Source organism: Thermobia domestica, chromosome 5 (assembly GCF_964235325.1).
Source record: "Thermobia domestica chromosome 5, izTheDome1.hap1.1, whole genome shotgun sequence".
NCBI lineage: Eukaryota > Metazoa > Arthropoda > Insecta > Zygentoma > Lepismatidae > Thermobia > Thermobia domestica.
In genome coordinates, this window is record NC_137458.1 from 316606098 (window position 1) to 316633341 (window position 27244).

A 27244-nucleotide genomic window follows, 5' to 3' on the forward strand; every position below is an offset into this window, starting at 1 on the left:
TGAATTGATAAACCTATTACAAACTCATAAATATGGGTAACAATAAAAACCGCGATATCTAAGGTATGTATTCCTTATATTCCTGTGGGCTAACAGAAATGAAAAATGAGTGATAGTTCTGAAATTAATACTTCATAGTATGTGGTTTAACTTACGAAATAAATATACATCAGTTTCACCATATGAATATCCAAACATACATCTCAGTAATTTTATTAATTTTATTAAATTAACTAGTTTTCGCATGTAAAAATGATTATGAAATAGCCTATGCTAATTTTTTACGGTGAATCACACTGTGTTCACACATACACCGTGTAGTTGATAAGAATTTTTTTTTTTTTTTTTTTTTTTCGTTTCTGACCCTGCGTTGTTTAAATTCTAACCTAGCGATAACCCTGTCATGCAGCTTCTATTTTCTTCCGAAAACTTTGACCTGTGCGCGGCGCGGCCAACAGTCCATGTGATCAACGCACAACAGGTCTCTGGAACATTCTAATTGTTTCTTTTCTTTCGAACCAACCTCCCTCCACAACTCACGGCGTATTGATCCACTATATAAACGTCGTCACCGTTGCCTACTGCATGTGCAAACGAACTTTGAATCCAGTTGTCCACCGAGTGTGCAAAACGAGCTCTTGCTTTGCTACGCAGATACAAATTGACTTTTACTGAATCCGATAAAGGTATGTTCAATAACTAATATTTATGTATATGCTAAATGTGCTAAATGTATATGTGATTCACTGTTATTGTTGGTATATTATTGTATAATTTCACAATAAGCAAGAATGGAAAACTCTTTAACGGTTTCGTCCATTTCGATAACACTTCCCTTTCTCTACTAACTTGAAAAGATATTTTTACTAGGGATCAGTGGCGCCGATTTCTATATAAATTTCGCAGGGACGGGGTACGCTATGTCTGTTTCATTGTCAGATATCATCTACAAGAGTTTAGTGAGAATTTTAATAAAAATTCGTGTCCCCCCCCAAAAAAAAATAAATTTCGGTCAGTGGCGTCATTTCAGACTTCGCTTTGGGGGGGATAAGAGCACCACCGATATAAGACTTTCACGTTTTGTACTAGTATATTAGTAGACAACGGATTAAAGTATGTATTCCTCAAACTCTTGGGGGGGCAATTGCCCTCTACTGCCCCCCTAAACGACGCCCCTGCTTTCGGTGGCCCGGGGGCCCTCGGCTCCTCAAGATCGACGCACATGTGGAGGATAATGTAAAACCATTGGAATTACGTGATGTGTTTTAATTTCTATTCAACATTTTATTTAATAATCTGTTTTAAAGTATTTTTAAATGATTGAAACTTTATTATTTTTAATAAAATTTAGTCTGTCAGTTTCTTAAAGAAAGTCAAATTCCTAATCGTGTTCAGACTACAACGTGTAATATGACATTTTAAAAAATCGAATCAGAAAATATGCTTCTTTCCTTAGTCTTCTCTGATTTGTTTGTTTTTAATTGTATTTCATTAATTTGGTTGTTTTTGTAGATTTATGAGTTATTTTAAAAGCAATACCTTTAATATAATATCTGAAATAATCAGCAGTGTGATCCTCCCCATTGGTCAGTGGTTAGTTACCGCACTTGGTTCCGGGTTCAATTCCTAGTAGGACAGCATTCAAGGCGTTAACATGGTTTCAATTTCACTTTAAACTATATCCAGGTTTTAGGATAGACTTTATGCTGAAAATAATCAATTGAGTTCAACAACCAATGATTTCTATACAACTATCATAGTTACAACTAGACGGTCACATAACCAGTCCGATTTCTTAGAGGGACCAGAAATGAATACTGAGATCATCACGAAACTCTTCATTTATTATTTATTGAACCTGGAACAGAATCGTACCTTCTTTTACTATACCCAAAAACGCCGATTTCTCTGTAAATTTCAGGGGGGGGGCATTCAGATGCAGAAGGTATATATATGAGAATTTTAAGACGAATTTCATTCAAATTATGCCAAATATTGTATATTCATAAATACAATAGGGGGGCCCACATGAGTTTTGGGGGAACCGGATCCCCCTGGCCCCCCAAGATCGGCGCCCTTGAGCAAATATTACGGCAGCTCTATATAAATCAAAAGCTTAGAAGGTTTGCCATTAACATAGAAATATATATTATTATATTATAGCAACTTTGAGTGGTATGAATCGTCCGCTCTTGCCCCTCCCTGGCTACGAATCTGAAATTAGGTAATATGAAAACCAATCGTATGAAATAGAGGATTTTTTGATTATTCGTTTCACAGTTAATTATATAATTCATTATCTTTCGAAAACATGCAATAGGTAGGAATGAATATATGTGCCCCTAAGCATAATGCTATCATTTTACCGCTGTTTGTAGATAGAGTTAGGAAGTATGTGGACTTTATCAACGGAATCATAAACATACACAAAGAAAAATAAACACGAAACTTTAAATACTACAAACTAATTCAGTGTTGCCAAATTCTCCAATACAAATACTGGTATCAAAAGATAGCATTTATATTTTGTGTCAAATAATAAAAAAGAAACATTTATTTGTTTGTTGCGTTTCATGAAGTTTTATGTAACAGAACAGGCTTTTCGTAATACGTACACCTAAGTTCAGTAGCAAATACCTGATCATTTCTAGTGATTAAATTACATAGTGTAAATATTGTATAAGCTAAAAAAAGTTCTACGTAAGACTGAATTAAGACTGGAATTCGATTCTCAGGCGGGAACTCATACGATTCAGGTCTCACATTAAGCTGTATGCCTACGACCCATATAGCGTCGCTGCTAACTGAAAATCTAATATAATTAGTTATCTGTGAGTTATGTAAGTATTCTTGAACAGGTAAAGAGGAAAGCCGTATGACTTGTTTTGATTGACAAGAAACTATGATAGTTATTTACATTTTTTATTGTTAAAAAAGTATATTTAGATGCGGAGTTTGGGAGTGGCCAATGGCGTAACCGCCCCAGGCTCCGCGCTTCGGGGGCTCGTTCTGAGCATGTTTCGTCCAAGAAGTAAATACATTTTTTTCATAAGAAACCGTTGTTTATATTTTTTTAAAAAAAGAAAAGAGAGAGAATATTTAATAAAAAAAATATAGGTATAGGAATTTAAGTCAAGCATCTGAACAAGTTGCTTACTGCTTTATCGGCTTTAGAAATAGCATGTCGGCTCTCGGCGATTTTTACCAGTACTTGGGCCCCACGGGGTCATTATTGGCACTAGGTCCCGCGCGCACCTAACGCTACCTCTGGGCCTATTGTATAGTGTATAGGATGTTGAAGATTTTTGTAATTTGTCTGCAAAAATACAAACATTATTTTACTTATTAGCTTGATGGCTCTAGATATCAACGAATTACTTGAATTGCTTTTTCACAAACAATACGTCACTTTGAATGGTCAGAAAACAATTCTTGCAGTCGAATTTACATATTTAATAGGAAACAAGCTAATAAATAAAAACACTTATTTTTGTAAATTAAATAATAGTTAAAATTATTTGAATATATGAACGTTGTAAAAATGAAAACTATGAACGTTGTAAATGATTGTTTTGTGCACTATTAATGCCTGTATGATGAGTGATAGATTAAAAGAATTAATGAAATGTGAATGTAGGAGGAAAATCCAAGTATAAGATGTTTTTGACTATAAATTCATACAGCCTGGAACCGAACCATGGACCCCTTGCACCAGTCTTAAGTGTTCTACCACTGAGCCACGACATTCCCGTTCACTTTTAAAATGATTTCAGTTAATTGTAAAATGACGAAAGTGCACAATCTATTAAAAAATAGTAAGTTATATTATTCTATATTCATAAATTATTTTATTCGCTTTGTAACTAAACGTTCAAAGCAATTATAAGCACTATTTGCAATTATTAGTTTATAATAGAACTAACCCCGTGAACTAATAACTTCTCCCACTATTGTTGGAGGCTTAAAAAACAAATAGGAAATTGTTTTATGTCTTGGCATTGTTTCTGGCTGAACGACTTCAAAGACTTAAACGTGTTAGTTAAATATAACGAGTTCTATAATTCTCTGCATTTTATAACTCCTGTCCCTACAAATGTTGACGTACTGTAAGCGAATTCTCGTATGCCTGGCAACGCTGAGCCTATGCAATCCACTTGTTCGTGAACCGAGTCAAGGTCGCGGCTAATCAATAAAAGCACACTGACTCCTCAATGAAAGGTTTACGGAGGACATCGAATTTCTTATCAGCTTCTATTTTTGGTAGAAAGGATTATTTACTTATCAACGAGAGTTATTTCTCAAATTAATGTGCATAAAAATTATACACTTAAAATTCGTCAAATTATTTAGTAAGTACTGCTAATTGAGAATTTAATTAACATTTTTGACCCTACTTGTAATTATCATCTACATTTCTAATACAAACACCCAGTGGCGTACCCAGAATTTCATCAAAGGCGTGTCAATCTTTCACTTCCCTATCCTTTCAGGGCAATCGCGATTTGTATATACGCATATAGCGATTTGTGTATATATTACGGTTTATTTTCCGTAATACCTTGACAAGGGAGATTAAAGCCAGAAACCATCTTGCAAACTAGGGATGGCCAATTCCGGAATTTTTACTTTCCGGAATCCGGAAAGTAAAATCGGAAAATTCCGGAATTCGGAAAAATTCCGGTATTCGGAAAAATTCCGGAATTCGGAAAAATTCCGGAATTCAGAAAAATTCCGGATTTCGGAAAAATTCCGGATTTCGGAAAAATTCCGGAATTCAGAAAAATTCCGGATTTCGGAAAAATTCCAGAATTCAGAAAAATTCCGGATATTTAGAAAAAATCCGGAATTCGGAAAATTTCCGGAATTCGGAAAAAATCCGGATTTCGGAAAAATTCCGGAATTCAGAAAAATTCCGGAATTCGGAAAAAATATTTTTTCTTTTTGTAATCCTAAGAATTTTGTTCAAATGCAAACGAACAAATTTCCTTTTTGTAATCCTAAGAATGTATGATGCAAGTTAAGCTGAAACTTACATCCTAAAGTATACACTACTCAATCTTCCCATGGTTAATGAGATGTAGTCCAAAAGTACGATGCACTCCTAATATTTAATTTTTGTTTTACTGTGATATTGTCCAGAGGTAATACATATATCACACTGAGATAAACAACTTGACAGAATGAAGATATTATACGTAGTTTTTCAGAAAATCGTGAGAAACGAATTTTTATGAAGTTAAAATATGCGTCGCTTGTTGCCAGTGTGATGCAATTGATAACTTTTATGCTGGAATAGTCTTATTATTATTATTATTATTATTATTATTATTATTATTATTATTATTATTATTATTATTATTATTATTATTATTATTATTATTATTATTAATCGTTTGTGTACTGTAAAAGAAAAATATGAACCGTTAAGTAGTAGATTTTATCTGTTGTTTTTTGATATCTTCTAACAGTAATAACAAACTGCTTGTAAATACGCAATGATTATCAAGGACAATGGCATATTAATGTAAGGACTACTCTGCAGACTAGCAATAAACAATAAACAATAACAGATAAACAATAGTTCCAAAAAAAAGTAACTAACTTGGGCACGTCAGAATGTTCGCGAGAATATAGGGACCCATTGAGACTATACGTGGTGTAATTATTACTCAAAGGGCCGTACAATGGAGGCATTAACGTTAATGTTAATGGTACTAATGAGCACTTACTTGCTCTAACGGTTAACCTCATTTTTGAGATGATTCTTAGAAGTGGGCGTGTTGGCATGCAGTTAGAAGACATATCCATTATTTAAAAAGCACACGTTATCTGTGGAGTGCTAACGATTTGCGTCACTATCGAACACTAACATAGCACTAGCGACGTTTAAAGTCGAAATTGGAGTCTGACATAAGTGGCTTGTCAACTTCACGGACATTATATTTCCCTTGAATGCGAGAATTTTGCGCCCAGGAAATTTGCGCCCTACCACAAAAATAGGAAAAAATGCGCTCGCAATATATTTGCACTGGGATGTTTGCGCCCTACCGCAAAAAGAGGGGAAAATGCGCCGGCTATATATTTGCACTGGGATGTTAGCGCCCTACAATTCAACTTATTTTTGTACTGTGTAAAGTAACTTCCACTCACACTTGAACTAGGCTTGCCTCTCATCGTCTCAGTGAGTTACTCCATCCGTTATAATATTCCGAACAAATGAAAAAAAAAAAAAAAAAAAAACAATTTTAGTTCACTGAAGGGCAATCCATACAAATACAATTTTTCATTATACTACAAAATTTACAATAAAAGTATAAATGACTGATATATAATTATTTATTAATATAATCAAAGAGTATAATTTAATCTACAAAAGGCTGTTTGGCTCTACCCAGATATCTCTGTTCACAATCCTTGCGAGTTGTTTGGCTTTTTAGGACACAAAATATAGAAAAGAAAATGTAAAGTGAATGTAAAATCAGTTCAGTAATATTATCAAGAAAACTATGTACAGTGTGTTTACTTGCTGGAATTACACTTTAAACACACAATTGCGTTCAGTCGTTCTTTCAGAAAAAATGTTCCGGGGGGCACACTTAGTATTCCGGAGGGGGTCACTGCTGGTACTATTCTATTTATTATTATATTATAGACGTATTATTTTGGTCTCCTCCGAGGGGGCATTTTGAGAGCTCTGGGGAGGCCAGTGTTCCCCCAAAATCATCTCTGGAAGAAGCAGTGATTGCGTTGATCCGTTGTGTTCTTTTGGCTTATATTGAAGTTTATTCTCCCCTTATATAGCCACAATGAAAATAAATCACAAATGGCATGGTTGTGGGGGGAGGATTGTTTATGCTGTAATGTCAGCCCTTCCGAGCAAATGCGTAAGCTCGAATAGGTTCTTTTATTTCGCAGGGCTCAAACTTCCCGGTGGAGGTACATTGCAGGCGCAATTTTCCTTGTTCTTGAGGTAGGGCGCAAATTTCCCAGACGCAAAATTCTCGACACCGTTCGAATGACCTCGGAAGACTATATCTTTTTAAATACTTTTTTATAATTTTTTACTCGAGATATCTTCATAGCTTCTTATTAAAATACTTACTAATATATCCTCATTTTATTATCCTAACCAATCAATATGGGTATGTTGTCAGTAAAATATTTAGATTGATCGAGCCTCTGGTGTGTAACCACAGTATTTCATATCATCCCTCCATTAGAAATCTTGGCTAAACGAACCAATATATGTTGCCAATAAAATAATTTAGAATGATTGAGCCCCTGGTAAATAACCACAGTATTTCGTGACAGACCCCCCCCCCCCTTCCTATTACCATATTCTAGCTACGTGCCTGACTCAGCTAATTCTCTACATTCTTTACCAAGCACACATTTTCTAAAGCGGAAAATGCTCTCTAAATACCTAAGCTCATTATTTTCAGCAGATGCACAAATTAGGTAACATTCTATCTACATGAATGTTATATATGTCGATTACTGGAAACCGTTTCTCGCTATCTATTACCATATTTACTATATAATGATTAACGTTAAAACCGGAAGTGGTTGATTTGTACCGCTTCCGGTTTGAATATTACATTCATCAGGGAACTCGATTCTTAACTATTGACTCTGTACATCGTGGCCAAAATTGATGATAATCCATCAGATAGTACTTGAGACTGTTTGTTTCACTGACGGACAGAATGAATATATGGCTATAGAGTTTTGATAAACTAAATTCGTTAATGAGTGATGATGGAACAAATATAAGAAAGGGAACCAAAAGTAGGCCTACCACCGGAAAAATTTTCGAACACAAAATTAGCCATCGAAAACCCACATGTCCTGGGTTAGAATACCATAGATGAAAACTCTACCACTGAGTCATCAATCACCCGCTTATTAGTTTTATTAATTATTATATTAATATAAATTAATGAATGCCTGCTTATGTTAATTATTGAACAATTACATTGTATACTTCGTAAAGTCAAAAATTATAAATTTGTATTTACTGTACATACAGTGAGCGCAGAAAGTGTTCGTACACCTATGCTATTGAAACGAGAATGCTTGCGAAAAAGAAACAGAAAATTTAAGAAGTGTAGTAACACACACAATATGAATAATGAAAACTAAGCTTTATGAATATACCAATAAAGAACAAAAAGACAAGTTTAATGGTCAGAAAGTAAATAAATTCCGTAGAAAGTGTATAGAGTAGACGCAAAAAGAGATCGTACACCTGACGTACGAATACGAAACAAAGATACCACAACTGGGGTTCACTAGTATTCACCTGATTATACACCTCTGTTTATAGCATGACGAATAACAGAATGAGTTTAGTTGTGAATAGGAGTGAAAAAACTGCACGGTGGGCTGTAAAACTGGGAAGCAACCGAACAGAAACAAATGAGGAGACAAGAAAAGTAATTATTAAATTGCATAAGAAGGGTAAATCCTTGAGAAAGATAGCAAACCTTGCAGACAGACCTCGTTCAACAGTACAAACAATAATTGCGATGTATAATGTTTCTATCACTGTGCGAAAAAAAAAAAAAAAAAAAAAAAAACTGGAAGACCAAGAGTGTTGAGTGAACAAGATAAACGTTACATTATTAGGGAAAGAAAAAAGTTTCCGAAAAGTAGTGCTGTGCAATTGGCAACGGATCTGGAAACACGCGGTGTTAAAGTATCAGCCAGTACAGTGCGGAATATTTGTAGGGTATCATGCTCGGATAGCCAGGAAAATGTTATGGGTGAACAAGACAAATCGTATAAAGAGACTAAAGTTTGAAAAAGAGTATAAAGATAAGGGATCAGGCTTCTTTCTGGAATAGGGTCATATTTTCGGACGAAAGTAAATTTAATCTTATCGAATCCAATGGGAGGCGTATGGTATGACGCAAGGTGAATACAGAGATGAATCCTCAAAATCTCGTCCCTAAAGTAAGACACGGAGGAGGGTCCGTGCTCGTCTGGGGTTGTATGAGTGCCTCAGGAGTGGGTCGTCTCCACTTTATCGATGGAGTGATGATCCACAAAGTGTATATTAACATATTAAAGGAAAATCTCCATACTAGTGCGCAGAAAACAATTTATTGTTCAGCAAGGCAACAACTCCAAACATACAGTGGAAAATACTCGATTGTGGCTACTCTATAATACCTTGAAACAGCTTCGCACACCTCCCCAATCCCCAGACATGAACCCCATAGAACATCTATGGTCTGTTCTGGTGACAAGAATCAGAAGGCACAGCTTCTCTACTAAAGAAGGCCTGAGAAAAGCTATTCAAGAAGAATGGGACATAATCAGTCCCGAAGCTACTAACTAACTAACTAACTCTATGGCCTATGGAACCCGGAGGTTCAATGCCGCGTTCACAAAAGCTCTCCACTGACTTCTATAGTCCCGAAGCTACAGAACTACGAACTACTACAGGTGAAATCAATGCCACGAAGACTACAGACAATCATTAACGCACAGGGTAATCCCACAAAATAATAAATAACGTAATATACTTTATAAGCATTAATTCAATCATAAGTGTACGGTGACTTTTTGCGTTTACAAAAAAGGAATTCTCTCTTTTCTTCTGAGCAAAACAGTGATTGTCTTTGTTTGGCCTTTCTCTTGTATATAGAAATAAAATGTATGAATGTGTAGTCTTAATTCTGGTTATATATATATTTTCCACCTCCCGTTCTCATGCTAGCTGTTTTCAATATAAAGTATGCACGGTGTACGAACACTTTCTGCGCTCACTGTAGGTATGTTGACAATAAGCGAATGTTATTAGAATATTTGTTGAGATTTCTTTTCCTTCACTGCCTTTCGCCTGATTAAAAAGTGGTTTGCAGTGCTTTGGAGCAGCTGCAAGTGGGAACGCGATAATGTTTGAGACATACCGGCGACTTTTTTGTGTGTGAAAATAAGACCTTCTCATAAAGCAGTAAATAACTGCAGTAGCAATTGTCTACGTAAGTGATAAAGACATATCCAACTACAAGAAACTAATACAGTATATATATTCATTATTGTGTTTCTCTTTTAACAGCTACTAGCTAGGGATGGCCAATTCCAGAATTTTTACTTTCCGGAATCCGGAAAGTAAAATCGGAAAAATTCCGGATCTCGGAAAAATTCCGATTTTTTCTAAATTCCGGATTTTTTTCGAATGTCGGAATTTTTCTGAATTCCGGAATTTTTCCGAAATCGGATTTTTTCTGAATTCCGGAATTTTTCCGAAATCCGGAATTTTTCTGAATTCCGGAATTTTTCCGAATTCCGGATTTTTTTCCGAATTCCGGAATTTTTCCGAAATCCGGAATTTTTCCGAATTCCGGAATTTTTCTGAATTCCGGAATTTTTCCGAAATCCGGAATTTTTCCGAATTCCGGAAAGTAAATTTTCCGATTCCGGAAAACAAAATTTCCGGAATCCGGATTCCGGAAAATTTTGGCCATCCCTATTGCAAACACACTTTTTGTAGGTCTACTTTTTTCACAGTGACTGCTTAAAATGTGAAATGGAACGGTAAATAGTTTTAAACGTTCATACCTTTAATGAAACGTTTTGTAGTCACAGTAAAATAGTTTATATATATTAAAAATAGTCATCCAGACCTCATACCACTCTTCCGAAGCTATCTCTCAAATTAGACAACGATAATGCCGTGCAATACGGAGGAATGTGTTCTTCAGAACCGTTTCTCTACCTTTTTTTTCCAACTCGGGACCACTTTTATTAGTAATAATATTTTATCGTTGATCCTACTTTTGTCCCTTGAATAGCTTTGAGCCTTTGTTAATATCACTCTATTTACAGGTTTTTAAATTGTTATAAAGTTAAATTTCTAGTTTAACTCCATGAGTATGCCACATTGTCCAAAGAAACGAATGGTTAATGAAAGTAACTGATGATGAAAAAATTTTGTGGAATAAGAATGTGGGAGGAAATGTGAAAAACCCAGAAACACTATATTGTCCATCACAAACTCGCATAGTCCGGGATCGAACCAGTGACCAGTCCCACCAAAGGTGAGCTCTACCGTGGAGTCACCACGACTCCCGATATATTGGTATTAGTATAATACAAGAAAATAACTATCGGGTACAGAAGTGAAAATTGAGTTATTTTCCGCAGCGGTCTGTATTTCATATCGCCTCTGGTTGCAAAGGAACTTTACTGTGTAGGCTATCTTGAAGAAACTCGCAATTGCGTTGGTTTTGGTGTGTAAAGAACAAACCTTAAATTTAATTTATTTCAATATGAAGTTTTTGTTACGTACTCACCAGAGAATCAGTTTTCTTAATGATTCAATTCTTAGAGGGAAAGCGAAAGATGCTTACATTTTATATAACTGTCAGCTATGCAATCTACTTGTACTTTCCCTCTTTCTCTTTCTTCACCTAATGTTCAATCTAAAAGGACCACAAGAGAAAGCCTCGAGGACCTCAGTTTGAGAAGCGTTGTTGTAAGGTAATTTGTAAACATTGCACTCTCCTCCTTCCTCCGATTTGAAAAATACTGGGTGAACACAGTAGTTTGATTAGACTGAATAAGAGCGATTATCAACTTATGGGCAGTTCCGGATTGATCGTTTTGCCGCCCGTGACACAGGCCTACAGAATTTTAAAGCAAAAAGTTAATAAACTTATATAATATTATGTATACCTTAATTTGAATGATGTATAAATTTGAATGAATTTTCATTTGCAAATAAAGAATTGAATTACTATAAATATATTTCCTTAAAATCAAGTTACAGAGAATGATGAGTCTTATTTATACTTTGGAGACAAGAGAATCACGAAAATAGTTGAATTCGAGGTTTCAATGGATTTACACGTTTCATGGCCCTCACATGCTAAAAAAAAAAAAAAAAAAAATCAGTTTTAGATGTCAGTCCGTCCGTCCATCCGTCTCAGTGTAAATGTGTTCATTCGCCAGAGGCCGTACGTTTCGACCAAATTTAAAATAAAAGGCTTTTATAAGATTCCCCAAAAGACTTCGATTTTTCTCTCTACTCTCAAAAATAAAGGTAGTTTACTGAAGGATGGAAATAAAAAATCGCGATTTTCTAGCAAATGGTTCTAAAGATTTTATTTATATTTCACACTTCAATATTTCATGAGCAAAGTATAAGTCATTTCCATGGGAAAATCCTTAAGTGGTACTTTCTGATTGGAGGTGCTTTTTCGGACGATTTTCTGAAAAACGTCCATAAAATATGAAAATTTTGTTCATATTTCACTAATAAATGTTTCAGTTATAACTGCAAACACTAAAACTATAATTTATAGGAATAGAATAAATATTTTTATTAGAAGAAATAAAACCATTTTTCCAACTCATCTTGTTTATTCATAGTAAATGAATCAGAAGAAAGAAACGAAAATGTGGTTATTATTTTAATCATGTTTATTATTATTGTTCAACTTTTGCACTATTTTTTTTTTTCATCTTGCTTTTTAAATTTTTGCCCAGCATAAGCCCCTAAGCCGGCCCACCAATAGTGAGCCTAGTGGTAAAAAAACCGCCCCTGCTCATAAGTCGCCATTCATTATGGTTTTCGGGGAATGGATTTGTGGGTCGCGAAATCCTGACTCAAGTCTTAACTACTTTTGAGTGACCAAGATACTGAAATTGTTGATAAGAGCATTAACTAGGTCCTATCAGTCTGTACTCTATGTTCGGGTAAAACAAAATGGCGCTCTTGCATTCATGTAAAACCAACTGCAGAAATAGACTGAATGCACTTTCATATTTTGCCGAAAATAACCAGTTTTTGAGAGAGAGAGAGAGAGAGAGAGAGAGAGACGAGAAGAAGTGGGTGGCCAACAGTCATCGTCCTTCCGTGAGTATAAACATGTTTAGTTTTACCAGGGACTGTGGGATGGTCCTCTAGTGCTGCTTTCTTGGAGGAGGGATAGTGTGGTGGGGGACGGCCAAGTAATCTTGAATAATGGTCTATGTATCCGCCAACTGCACCAAGCGTGTTCGGAGTTGATGTAAATTGTAGTTGTCATTCTTCATAACCTGGGTTCTGTTAAAGACGTAAATAAAAAAAATCAACGAGTTTGCTTTTAAACCTCAGCATGTGGTTAATTTAGCGAATTTAGTTTCTGAAGGGATTTTCTTTGTGTGTCCTTTTGTAAGTCCTTGGAAGTTTGATAGTCGCTGGTTTGAATCTTTTAACTACTATTTAACTCATACTCTTATTTAAAAGAATCAATTGAACAATGAATGGTGTCATAAATACAGAGCGCTACATTTTATGCTGCTACACTTACAACCTCTCACTTTCTAACTTTTTCTTTTAATTCCTGTTGAAATAATGCAGACCCTGCAGCGGATATAAGAACAGATGTATTTCCGAGAATTGGCGTTTCCCACTTCTCCAAATTTCCTTTTTTTTTTTTTTTTTTTTTCCAATCTTTCCTTCAAGTGTTCAATCTGGTTTATGGTTTATTTTCAGATGTCAAACGCCGAAGTAGTTGTCGAAAGTCCAAACGTGAAGTACACCGAAGACTTCATTGAGGCTGATTATCAATATGACACAACGAAAGTGAAGAAGGTCGGCAACAAATATGTGGTACGTTTTATTTCTTTATTTACACAGGCTAAGTCTATGTTCATATATTTAATTTGTTTATTTTATTCCGCTGGAATCATTTGATGAGCTGTGCTTTAGATCATATAACAATCAGTAGTCGTCAAGCGTCAGTAGTCGTCAATATAAACTAAAGTATTTTTTTAATATTTATTTTTATGAATTTCTGATTATTTTCATCGAGTGGATACACTTAAATCTGATTTCTATGTTACCTTAATCAACGCATCTCAGGAATTTAAATTGATACTTCATCTTAAAACCTTCGAATTTCTTGGTCACAAAACCTCGCATTGGGTCTCTGTCCACGGGCCTCACTAGTTTCCTTAAGACAAGCAGCGAGCCATGTTGTTTAAATGGCAAAGTGAAACTCTAAATAGAATAAAACGGTTGTTTAAGAGCATCAGCGAGATTCTACATCAAAGTAAGTAGCGTTTCACGTTTTTCATTGATATATTAAAAAATGAAATGAAAGTTTTACGTCCGACGATTACGCTTTATAGGCTAACAGAGATGAATGATTAGTAAAAGTGCATGATTGTAAAAAAAATGGCAGAATAAGAATGTGGAAGGAAACTGGACAACCCTTCAGCACTCTAACACTGAGTTACATTAGTATGTTAACTATAATATTGATTATATCAATCTTCGGGGGACAGTTGTCCCCTAAGTGAAGGTCCTGTGTAAAAGGTGAGGAAGTTTTCCCTTTCACTAGAGCGCGCTTCCAGGGTTGGAACTTTGTACATTGAAACTACGACACAGAGATACTAATATTACCTTGAATAATACAGGAAATCCACAGTAAATGAAAATTATGAGCGTACTAATGACATAGCATCAATATTGAGAATACCTGGGAATTGTTTCGGATATTTTGATTGGCTATTCATCTACTTCAACGTTGTTCATTGACGAAAACTACCCAGCTCTATTTGATACTAATCATCTAAGTCCGTCGACTCCGGTGGAAGCAAGTTTTATGTACGAAGTCCATAATTCAGTTCCAAGGCCTCGCACGCAGATTGCTCTCAATAATGCTGTTTTTGGAAAAAGATAGGAACCAACTAATTGTTGCGACATCAAAGAGCACTCAATCTTAAGTATTGTAAACGAAATAATTTCATATTAGGCAATAATTTGTTCGGCTTGGCACGACTTCAAAAATATTTTATTGATAATACTAATAAGTTATTTTCTGCTTTCAAGTGCTGTATTATTACTTTTGCCTGTTTTTAACATTTTTATTATTTTTTGCCTTTTAGTGCTTTTTAAAAGTTGGTTCATACTTTTTACATTTTTTATTAAAAAATAGATCTGTAACCTGTGATCGTTACATATATATAAGTAATTATATATTCAATCTATGTCAATCATAGTCGTATGTGATTGTTATCCACTTTCTGTGCAATCGTACATTAAGATTTCTTTCGCTGAATGGTGCTTAAATCAGAGCAGATCTAGGAGGTAAAAACAGGGGACGGCCACAACCAGGTTTTATGATAGGGATAGCATGAGTTTACTATAAACTTTCAAAACTATATATAAAAAAAATAGCTTGAATTATTTTTGTCACTCAAAAAATTGGCTCACCGGTCCTGAGCTATATCTTCCTTTACCTAAATATTAATTTAAATTAAGTAACATTGTTCTGCAGGGAATCTTATATTGTGCACTTGCTAAGGTAACCAGTTGATGTTTGATTATTTTCTTGATAACAAATGTAGCACAATTTTAAAAGTTCGTTCGATATTTTTGAACATTTTAAATACAGCAGCCAGAATTATGTACTTTGATTTCTATAATTGTTGATTGCGCATTAAACTCAGATACAGAGCGAGGTGTTCTTCAAATTTCTTTAAGTGTCTCATCCTTCACTAAAATTAATTCTTTTATATTTCTATGTGCTTTATATTAGCTTTGCTTTAGTAACTTAACATAAAAAAAAGATCTCTGAGTAAAGCACAAAGTTTTGAACTAAAATATTGTGAAGTCCAAGTTAAGTAAACTTAAATTCTTATAGTAAGAACATCTCAGTCTGTGAGTCACTGCTCGTGCTCTTCTTATCGGATGCCGATAGATGGGCTGATTTAAATTATTGTGACGACTTAATTGCAACTTCATTTATTCAATGTAATTATTTCAAAATGGATAGCGATGATGGGCCGAAGGTGGTCGCAACAATTGGTTTATATTTAATGCAAATTCATTTTTTTTTAATAAGGAACATTTAAGAATAAGTATAAGGACAAAAAAATCACTAAAAATCTAGTTCGTTTCAAAGAAAGCTGAAAAATAAATAAAGGGCTAAAAAAAAGAATAGCGTAGTGCACTGTACTCCTTTAGCTTAAGAGAACATAAACTGTCATAGGTAACACAATTTCTTGTAATTGCAGGCATCTCCACAAAGAACTGACTTTCACTTCCGCACCAACCGCAATGTTCCAAAGCTTGGCGTGATGTTGGTTGGCTGGGGAGGCAACAATGGAAGCACAGTGACGGCGGCAGTCATTGCTAATAAGTTGGGTTTAACATGGCAGACGAAAGAAGGTTTGAAGAAAGCCAACTACTTTGGCTCCATTACACAGGCGTCAACCGTGTGCCTTGGAACTGCAGACGACGGTGATGTGTACATCCCAATGCACAACCTCCTCCCCATGGTCAACCCTAACGACATTGTCTTTGACGGGTGGGATATCTCCTCCCTGAATCTGGCAGATGCAATGGCCAGAGCCAAAGTTTTGGATTACGATCTCCAACGGCAACTAAGGCCTCACATGATAAACCTAAAACCAAGGCCCTCTATTTATTTCCCAGACTTCATTGCAGCCAATCAGTCCACTCGAGCAGACAATGTGATCTCTGGGACAAAATGGCAGCAGATGGAACAGATTAGAAGGGATATCAGGGACTTCAAGGCAACAGCCAAGGTCGACAAGGTTATTGTTCTGTGGACGGCCAACACCGAGCGTTTCTGTGACGTCCTAGAAGGATTAAATGATACAACAGAAAATTTAATGGCAGCTATTAAGGCAAACGCCAGTGAAGTATCTCCGTCAACATTATTCGCCATTGCCAGCATTTTGGAAGGGGTAAGTACACAATAATTAGTTTCTTTCTCACTTTTTGAAAATATCTAATCTTTCATTATATTAATCGATACAATGTGTTTGTTGTAAGGAACTTTGAGCGTTCTTTCTTATCACAAAATGAATTCTATAATAAATGAACTCTTCTTCTTCTTAGGTCAAAAATGTTTAGTTGTTTTGACACATCTTCATACGCGTGAACTGTATCGTCCCTACGTACTTATTGTATTATTTCGTTCGTGGCCTTCCTCTAGATACTTTTTTCTTCTAGCTAATAGTATCAATTGTTCACAACTTATAATCATCCTATCTCATCTTTCTTAAATAATCATACGTATTCGTGTTCTCTTCTACCATTTCCAATACTCGTTTATATGATACCTTATGCACCCATCTATTTGTAAATATTCTTCTACACCAAACATTTCGAAGGATTCCAATCTCTGTTTTCCTTCTTTTTTTCTAACAATGTCGCTGATGATATATCCTTTCATCAGTAGTTTTTTCACCTCTATATCGGAGTTTCCAATTGTATTTTGTTTTTCTTCGAATTCCATTTTACATCTTGTTTACATTACTTTCATCAGTTGATCTTCATTTTCCTTGATATTTCTTTTGTTGTGCGTCTCAACTTTTGTTTTGCTCTGTTGATTTTCAAGTCGAATTTACTTGTTGCATGCTATTTAGACCTGGTTCTAATATTGTCTCAGTGTCTACTAACAGCGTGATATCGTTCGAAAATCTAAGCAAGTCTGCGTATGCTGTTCATTAATAGTTATTTATATATTGTCCTTCATTTGTTTTATTGCTTAATTCTACGTAGAGACTAAATGAGCCTCTTCTTTTAACCTCTTTTCGAATTACTGTTTCTCCTCTCTTTCTCTCTCTCTCTCTCTCTCTCTCTCACTGTTTCTACCTAATTCTCGCCTTTTTATATATTATATATTATTCTTCGCTTCTTACAGTTTATATCTGATTCCTTCAGAAATATTTCGTTTCATTCTATATTATAAATGTTTTCTCTAAGTATACAAATCTACGTAAGTAGATCTCACATTTACATATTTTCCCTAAAACTAAACAGGTCTTCTTGCTAGTACTTCTATCTCGGCTTTCAATTGCTTTTATCAAGTTTTTTTTTTTTTTCTGAAGAGACCTTTCCTTTTTATAAATATTATTAATTAATTTATACAACCTGACTTGGAACTTCCTGTCCCGCCATTTTGTATGCCTTCTATTTGTATCTCATCAGACTTTTCATTGTAACAGATCTTGTAAGACTTTAGCGAATTAAGATCTTACTATGAAGCCTTCTCTTGGCCGTTCTGCTGTTTCCCAGTTCCTCTAATTGCTTCTCGTTTCCGTAGACTCTTTCTAAATATTTCTTCCACGTTTACCCTTTATCTTTAGTTTCATTCATGGGTTTCCTTCTTCTTCTTTTAGTATATTGCTCTTTGAACTTCATTGTTTGAAGTTCTTAATCTATGTGCTTTTTCTGTGTTCATATCTTTTCCTAGTTTCTCATCTTATTATCTTATCTACTTCTTCTTAGTAAGTCTACATTTACGAACGATCTCATTTCCTATTCTTTTATATATTTTCAACGTCGTTGTTGTTGGTAATCTTCAGCTTTCTTCTGTTTTGCATTAGTTCGAAAAGTCCTCAATATAATAAAAGAGGATTGGTTCCTTTTTAAAAAAGATAAAAACAGAAATCTCATTTATACATACTAGTGTCATTATGTGGAGCTTCATTTCTATGGAAAGAACCGTTTTGGTTTTAGGAGTTTCCTTAAATGTACTCATGTTACTCATGTTCAGTGGAGGCTCATGAGGGGTAAAAGTCAGAAGCTAAGAAATGATTTTTTAACGATGTATACATGAATTAGGACATTGGAGGAGCTTTCATCCCTTAGTTTATAGCAATGTGATTTCCCTCGCGAGTCGCCACTTCTTTTCTCATATTTAATTCGAGTTGTCATTATGCAATCAAAGTGTCGCATGGCTGTTATTTTAACATGATTCGACACCTCGACATCATTTATTTGTTTCACTACTAAGCAGTGGAATGGAATTATAAAATCTATGATTTGTAAGATACTAATTCTTTAGTAATCCTTTTCTTGTCCATTGCAAGCAATATTAGACCGAAATATTCGAACTGTTTTAATGAGGAAATTACACACTTCAAAAAATGGAAGACTTCGTATTGATACATAGGCCTGCGAAATTATTTTCAGTGGTATTGTATTGTTGAAGAAATTCTGATCACCCATATAAACAAATTATAATATCAGTTTTTAAACTAGCTTTCAAGTAATTGTATCATCATTACATTGTAACTAAAATGGACAATATTCTTTTATCATCGGCAGTGTACCTTTATTAATGGTTCGCCACAAAACACCTTCGTACCTGGCTGTATTGAGTTGGCTCAGAAGCACAAAGTATTCATTGCAGGAGACGATTTCAAATCTGGTCAAACGAAACTAAAATCAGTCCTCGTTGACTTCTTGGTGAGCGCAGGAATAAAGCCAGTGTCCATTGTCAGCTACAACCATTTGGGCAACAATGATGGAAAGAATCTGTCAGCGGCAAAACAGTTCAGATCCAAAGAGGTAAGTATTAATATTTATATTTGGCCATATTTAATATTTAGTAAATTCAAAAGGTTGTCCTTGCATGTTGTTCGTGTAGTTGATTTAATGTACAGTAGATCACTGTTGAGTATCTCTGTCTTTTGCTACGAAAAAAAAAAAAAAAAAATTAAAACATTTACATTACCTCAGAAGTTGAGAAAATTTCGGCTCGTAAGTCACAGGTTAAAAAAAAAAATCAAATTAAGAATTGAAAGTAAAGACAAATGACAATATTTACCGCGCCATACATATTAAGAAATCTCTTAAGGATCTCCTCTAGGCTCCTCAAAAGCACTTTTTAAAAAAATTTAATATAAAAATGTAGAAAATGAGTCAGATAATATTTGGAAAGCTCGAATGAAATATTTACTATTATGCCCTGAAGGGTAAAAGGAGACAAATAATTAATGTAAACAGATTATTATGAAATGATTGGTAGAGGGAGAGTGTGGGAAGGAGTGGGAGAATAACCATGGTGTTGTTTACCAGAAATTCGCATGACCTGGAATCAAACTGGGGACTGAAGACTATTAAATGAATTTAATATCTTCCAGGCCTTTCCTTTGCCCCGAAATTTGGATGCACAGTTTATAACGACATAGTTATCGTGCACTAAAAGATGAAAACAACTATCGAGTGGTGTACACACAAAGGGATCCGGAGTTTAAACTCCTTGAGCAAGATATAATTTAGAAATAAGTATTTACCATATTGAGATGTGTAACGAGCACCTGAAATGATATTAACGTGGAAGCGGAAACCGTATTAATGAAATTCTGTGTACATCATTGGTTCATTCAGTGGCATTTTATAAGGCTTGAAGTTCAGGAAAACTAAGAACTAGTGAGGGGCTTTAAAGAACATGTGTTGGTACTTAGCTCCTAGAAAGAAGGAAGCACTTCTGACTCTTTTCACAACAATTGCAAACATTTGTTTCCGTTGCACCTTGAAACTAAGGCCATAGCAAAATGAGGTAGCACAAAAATACCGTAGCGTATGTGGTTGAGGACGGAATTAGTGAGGTTCCCTACCATCATCTGCATTTCACTCATTTTGATAGTGAATGAAAGAAAACAGTCACAAAGCCAAACCACTAAGTTTGACTTTGCCTCAAAAGTAAGAACTACGGAACAAACTTTATTCATGTTAATCATAATTTTCAACATGTTTGAACTCGACATAAAGTGGAATGAATTAATTGAGAAAATTGTCTAAAATATTCGTCAAATTTAATCTCTTTAAACTGTTTAAAAGTATTTATTCCTATATATAGTCGCTTAAAGTATAGTTGGTAATCTAATGAGGAGAAAAATTATATTTCATTTAACTCAACTTTTTTCGTCTCGAAATTATTCAGTCAGAAGTAGTTGCAAAAGCTATGTAACACTCCGATCGACTTTAAAGCACAAACATGATGGTAGAGTGTGTTACCTTGGTCCCTTGTACTTCCTTTCTATTTTAGGGCATCTATGAAGAGATCATCCTGATGTTCTCGTTATAACAGAAGACGAATTTACTAAATCACAGACCGAATAGTTAAACACAAACTATTTGCTGAGCAAAATAATATATTCACATAAAAAAAAAAAAAAAAAAAAACTACATACGTGTTACAGTTTTGCCAACTAACACTTTCGCTTCATCAGACACTGTCTATCAGAATGTGAATATATTATTTTGCTCAGCAAATAGTTTGTTTGTGTTTAAGTATATACAAAGCAAAGCTTCTACTTATGGAAAACCGAATGGGGTAGAAACGCCAGTAACAGCTTCCAACAGTAGTTGGTCTTTATTAAATATTGTTAAATAAAAGAATAACATTTACGTATAATCAGTTACTTTTTCCAATGCACTTGTATAGGAAAAATGTTATGCAGGACATAATGCATGTATTGCGCAGAAACAAAGAAGTCTTATTTATTGGATTTTTATAGGTAATGATGAAAAGTTCTTCATGAATGATCAATTATTCAACTATCTTCATGAATTCCAATTACACACTAAGATGACTTTCTAGTTAGAAATCGTATATGTAATAACTATATAAAATAAAATTCACCCTTAAATGGGTGACTTTTGGTGCATTTATCCTATATTGTCATTGAGAAAACATTTTCATTCTTTTTTCTATTATCAACTACTATACATGAAAATCCTTTCTAAACAAACTAACAGGTGTGTATACAATGAAAATATTTGAAAATAACTATGTTGTGAAATGAAGACACGGACACACCTAAATCATGAACCAGCTCTTACTGCAAATACTACTTTCAAAACTTGGGGTTTTCAGTTGCCCCCTTTGCAGTAATTACTAATGCAATCTTCTCAATGTGTTGAAATAATACAGACATTTTAGACATTTTGTTTTCAGTGCTTGCAACTGGTCCATTTCGTTCCAATCATTGATCAGTGACATCAAAGGGAGGTCAATTTCCTCTCAAGAAATATAGAACATAATAGTTTCGGAGGCAAATGGGAACAATAACAATAAAGTAAAATTTTGGCATAAAATTTGAAATAACACCTGCAAAATTTTATCTTCTGTGTTTGCAACTCCTCATAAACCTGTTGCACCTAAAAGATTCATTTGAAGATGTATGATACTATCGTACAGCTCTGTATGGTACTATATAAAACTTCGTTATGTAAATTAAACCACTTCTCATCCTAATAATAATCTTAGTTCCGCCTATGACAATGACAATGTAGATTCAGCATTCTTATATAATACTAATACATTGTTTCCTTTTTCAGATCTCCAAAAGCAACGTCGTAGATGACATGGTCAACTCAAACTCAATCCTGTACGAAGCGAACGAAAAGCCGGACCACTGTGTTGTCATCAAATACGTCCCTTACGTAGGTGAGTACATTCACATCTCAATTGATTTTCCATATTAAACTAGGTAAAGATGAGATCCTTGACGTTTCAAAAATTGAGCTCAAAACAAATCGACATATTAGAGGAATTAACGAATTAATGCGCCCACCGTTGATTTACGTGACATATTGAATTCCTGCTAGTGAATAAAGAATTCGTGTTTTCTGAAATTAAAATTCCGCAGATATCAAATTCAAAAAAATGGGTAATAAAGACTAATGTATACAACAAAATAAGAATATATACTTAATAACATTGCTACATAATATAGTAAAATACAAAATAATAAAGTAATAATATTTAAAACATTACACTACTGAAACAGCAACTTAACAGTTGCTTTACGTAAATTTCTTGCTCCCCTCGAGCCTTCGATTCACTTGCAAATTCCCTGCACGCTAGCGACATCTCTCAGCGTCAGATAGCGTAAATGGTGACAGCTTTGCCTGATTGTGAACCATTAGTAGTAACTGACAAACATCTTAGTTTTAAATTAGGGATACAGATTGATATTACAATAGGATTAATTGTGGAGATCCTTACGACTTGTGTAAGATCAACAAATGCACATTTTCTTAACACACTAGATCTGATAACTTTTCTTAAAAAATTAAATGAAGTGAGGTTTTTGGTTTTACGTCCGACGTTTAGGCTAAAGGAGAGAGATGATTAATGAAAGGGAATGATTATTAAGGAATTCGTGAAATGAAAATGTGGGATATAACGGGAGAACTTGAAAAAAATTTACAGACACGATACTGTTCACCAGAAACTCGCATAACCTGGAATCGAATCATGGACAGGTGAGCGCTCTACTTCTGAGCCATCGTAACCCCAATCAACTTTCAAAATATTCACAATAACTTATATTCACTGCTTGTAGTGTAAAAATTAATAAGCATTGGAAATTTGATTGGCTATTGAAGTGAATGAAGAAAAAGTAAACAAGGAGGAAGAGCTTTTGCTGATGTTTCATCAGACAGAGAGAGAGAGAGAGAGAAAAGAAGAAGAAGGAAGAAAAGAAGAAGAAGGAAGGAAAGAAAACAACAGAATCATCAGGAACCATAATGACTTCCAAGATGACAGTGAAACTTTTTGCCAATTGTGATAAATAGAATTGGGACGGATGATAAAAATTCACGGGACGAATTGTTGAATAAGAGCGCCAAGCAGTCAGGAAAAAATTAATGAGGAGAGCAATACTGTATGTAACACAATAATAATAATAATTACTATACACAAAATAATACACATATATAGAAGTGGAAGAAATACGATATGAAAGTATTATTCAATATATGATTATAGTTTGTCGTCAGTCATCCTTTTCTCGATTGGTTTGACGCAGCTTTCGTATCTTAACTATTGTAAGGCATATTCTTAATTTAATTTTATTTTTTAACAAGTTTGGTTTAATAAGACTTCTTTATATATTTACCCTGATTTTCCTGAAAATAAAAAGAGTATTAAAATTACTTCGAAATTTGGTCAGGATTCTAAAAGTTAGAAATCGAGTTCGTTGTCGGAAGAGATATTCAAACCGGAAGTGGTAGAAATCATTCATTACCGGTTTCTTTTTTTTTTTTTTTTTTTTTTTAACTATAGAGTAAAAGGTAACGACAATTGGTTTTCTGCAATTTATTAAGTATCCCACGATTACATTACACTCTAATCTCTATTAAAACCGGAAGTGGCATAAAATTACCCACGTTAGGTTTTAACGGGCATCGGTATAGTATGAAATGCGTAACAGATAGTGATAGGCTGGCTTTTCTAATGAATTAGATGTATCAAGACTAGATTCCATTTGCACTCTAATCTTTCAACTGAATCCAGAAGTCGTGGAAATCTACCACCACTTTCAGATTCAATATTAACTGAAAAAATATCACGTTATACAAACTAAACTTCGTTACATGGTGTATACATGACACTGCTTTCTTTCCTACATCTTATATTATTTGGTTCGGTTTTCCTCCGAGTAATTTTCCTTCTGTCATTTCTTTTATATTTAATAGCATGATTCCTGTGTGTCGTATACTGTCCAAGCATGTTATCTTTGCTTTTCGAAAGAGTTTTCATTACATTCCCTTTCTCTCCTACCAATCCCATCACTCTTTCGTTTGTAGCTTATCCACTCATCTAATTTCCAACATTCTTCTATAGAACCATTGAAACCTTCCGTTTTTCTTCTTCTATCAATGTCCACAGATCCATACAACACCATACTTTATACATATGCCTTCACTTTTCCCTTTACATGCCTTTTTTGTCTCAGCTATTCTAGAATGAATATCTTGTTTGCATAATAGTGTAGAAGAAATTCAAAGCAAGACTATCAGGCGACATGTTTAGGTTAAGCATTGTCTCCAGTCTGATTATAACATATAATTTTGTCATCGTCTAATGCATATGTTCAATACATCTATCCCCATATTGTAAGATTTTGTAGAAGAAAGAAAATATTCCTTGGTTTATTGTTATTCATAAATAATTTATCAGGTTTAACACCGTATCAACAGAAGGGCTAAGGAGGCTGATGTTATCTCACAGCAGTAAAACAAGAAACAACACTATTTTGGGATGCAAATAATATTTAGCGATGTACTGAGGATTTTAAATAAAATAAGGATTCCCTCCAGACTTTTATTTCGTATCTTTGTATTTCTATCGTATATTTAAAAAATGCGAATAAGGGCATTGTTTAAATACTTCTGTCCTAGTGAGAGCGCATGTGGTTCCGATCCAACGTTAAGCTGTAGCTCTACAACTCATGTAGCCTTGGTGCTGAATTTCAAACCAATCAACCAAGTGTAATGATTAGGTTTTATAAAATTTCTGACATACAATTCCAACAGCTCTCCTCGGATATAGTTCTAGATGTTTCTACGCTTTTTCTTCTTTCTTAAGTTCATCTTCGTGAGTTAAAATTAAATAAAGAAAACAACTTCTTGGTAGATTTAAACTGTAAATTATGTCTCTTTAAAGTTCAATAACAAGTGGATGTTTCTCATTGTGTATTGAATATATGAGACAAGCATAAATGTACGTAGCAGTTAATTTAAGTTGATAAGCCAAACTAAAGAAGTCGAGATGAAGGAAAGTAATACAAAAACCTGTAAAGCTCGAAAAGATTCGAGATACGATAAGAAAATATGAGGTGTTCCGAATAGTCAGAACGAACTCAATATTGGACCAATTATTTCCATTTACCAAAGGTGATGTGTGGCAATAATAGCACTTGCACTAACTAAATTAAGTGAATTTGCCCTTTTTCTCCATAATAATAATAATAGTAGTAACTCATTGATAGAGGAATTTTTTGTCAATTTCCACTCTAGAAGAAAGTTCAACTTGAGCTCGCCCTTTCTACTGGGAACGCTTCATATTTACACATTATTCTTTTAGTGTGATACCATCAAGTTTATCGGAATAAGATTAAATATAGTGTTAGGAAAAACTCAAGCCACTTTATTCTTATCTCGCAATTGTGTTGTATTCCAGGAGACAGCAAGAGAGCGATGGACGAGTACACGTCAGAGATTATGCTTGGAGGACACAACACAATCGCCATTCACAACACCTGTGAAGACTCTCTATTGGCCAGCCCTATCATATTGGATCTGGTCATTCTGGCAGAGCTATGTGAGCGCATTACCTTCAAAGTGGGACAGTCTGAAAGTTACCAGGGCTTTCATTCAGTTCTGTCCATTCTCAGCTACTTGTGCAAAGCACCCCTGGTGCCCGCCAACACTCCCGTGGTCAACGCCCTATTCAAGCAGAGACTTTGCATCGAGAACGTCCTGAGAGCTTGTATTGGTCTTCCTCCTATCAACCATATGCTCCTGGAGCACAAGATGGAGAGACCAGAGAACTTCAAAAGAGCCGCCGCCGAAATTGATGAAATGGTCAGAACCAAGAAGCGTATTAGCGACATCACTCAATCAGCTACAAATGGCGTACACAAGCCTCTCGAAAACGGCATTCACAAGACATCAAAAAATTGTTATACTAATGGCAATCTTATAACCGTCGATTAGCATTGCAAGCTTTATTCTTGTAAAATTATTGAATGTTATAGTTTCTGCATAAGTCATAATGTATATTATTTATTTCAGCGACATTGCATTTATTTATATAAACAATTATATATACTCTTAATTAAATGTGTTCCACCTTTGAGCTTTGTTTTTGTCTCTTTCGTATTTGAACTATTTCGGACGTTTTGCATATAAAACCGGTGATAACATAGATAAGTAATTGTAATTGAAGTCTGAATTAGCGAACGGAACTCTATTTTTCTTCTTCAGTACATATTTGTTTCCAACCAAAAATATATACATATATATTTTACTTTCACATGAAAAAGATGTTATATTTTAATAACGATTTCGATGTAAAATTTGAATGTTCCTATTATGCTTGTGATACAAAGGAAAATAAAGCTTGGTACTTATTATTCTTGTACATCGTGAACATGTAAATAGAAATAATTGTAAATATATTATTTTTAGATTGTGATACAAACTTTTGGACAACTCCTTTAGATGCGTGTTCATCTTGTCCTAAATTCAACGCCTTTCTTTCTCAAAATATTTTAAAATTATAAAGGTAATTTCAGTTGCAAAGACTCTTTGTTTCATGTACATAAAATTATATCAAATAAAAAATATATAAAACTGAAAATTTTAGTTCATTGTTCTTTTACTACACATAAGCAAATGGCAAAATAAATCGTTTGTATTTGGTTAAAACAGGTAATTAAGAAACATATGAATCTTAATACCCTAAAGACTTACGGTTTATATTCTTTAATGTTCGTAGGAGGCACAGACCTAACAAGTACTTTATTACATAAAATAATAACCACAATTTCAAAAGACAAAACACAAAACATAATACGCCTAATATTGATAATAATATAATTAACAAGACTCACAACAGCAAACTCAAGAGGACCTTAGTTGTAATCTGGATCTTTTGGTTTTAAAAACTAACAACGACTCACGAAT

The 27244-nt window shown here is 34.4% G+C and overlaps 1 protein-coding gene across 1 annotated transcript; it reads left to right on the plus strand.

Annotated features, from left to right (window-relative positions):
* Positions 1 to 510: 510 nt before the first annotated feature.
* Inos (Inositol-3-phosphate synthase) lies at positions 511 to 26566 on the plus strand. The gene is made up of 6 exons (XM_081760456.1): positions 511 to 686; positions 13490 to 13606; positions 16018 to 16713; positions 19085 to 19327; positions 22106 to 22214; positions 25737 to 26566. Exons 2-6 carry the CDS (start codon positions 13490 to 13492, stop codon positions 26270 to 26272), a joined length of 1701 nt encoding a protein of 566 aa, XP_081616582.1. The 5' UTR covers positions 511 to 686; the 3' UTR covers positions 26273 to 26566.
* The last annotated feature ends 678 nt before the right edge of the window (positions 26567 to 27244 follow it).

Bases quoted from the DNA above. Each gene is read 5' to 3' on its own strand.
- Inos (XM_081760456.1), top strand. From the start codon at position 13,490: ATGTCAAACGCCGAAGTAGTTGTCGAAAGTCCAAACGTGAAGTACACC. The intron at 13,607-16,017 runs GTACGTTTTATT...TTGTAATTGCAG, and splicing joins AGGTCGGCAACAAATATGTG to GCATCTCCACAAAGAACTGA. The intron at 19,328-22,105 runs GTAAGTATTAAT...TTCCTTTTTCAG, and splicing joins AACAGTTCAGATCCAAAGAG to ATCTCCAAAAGCAACGTCGT.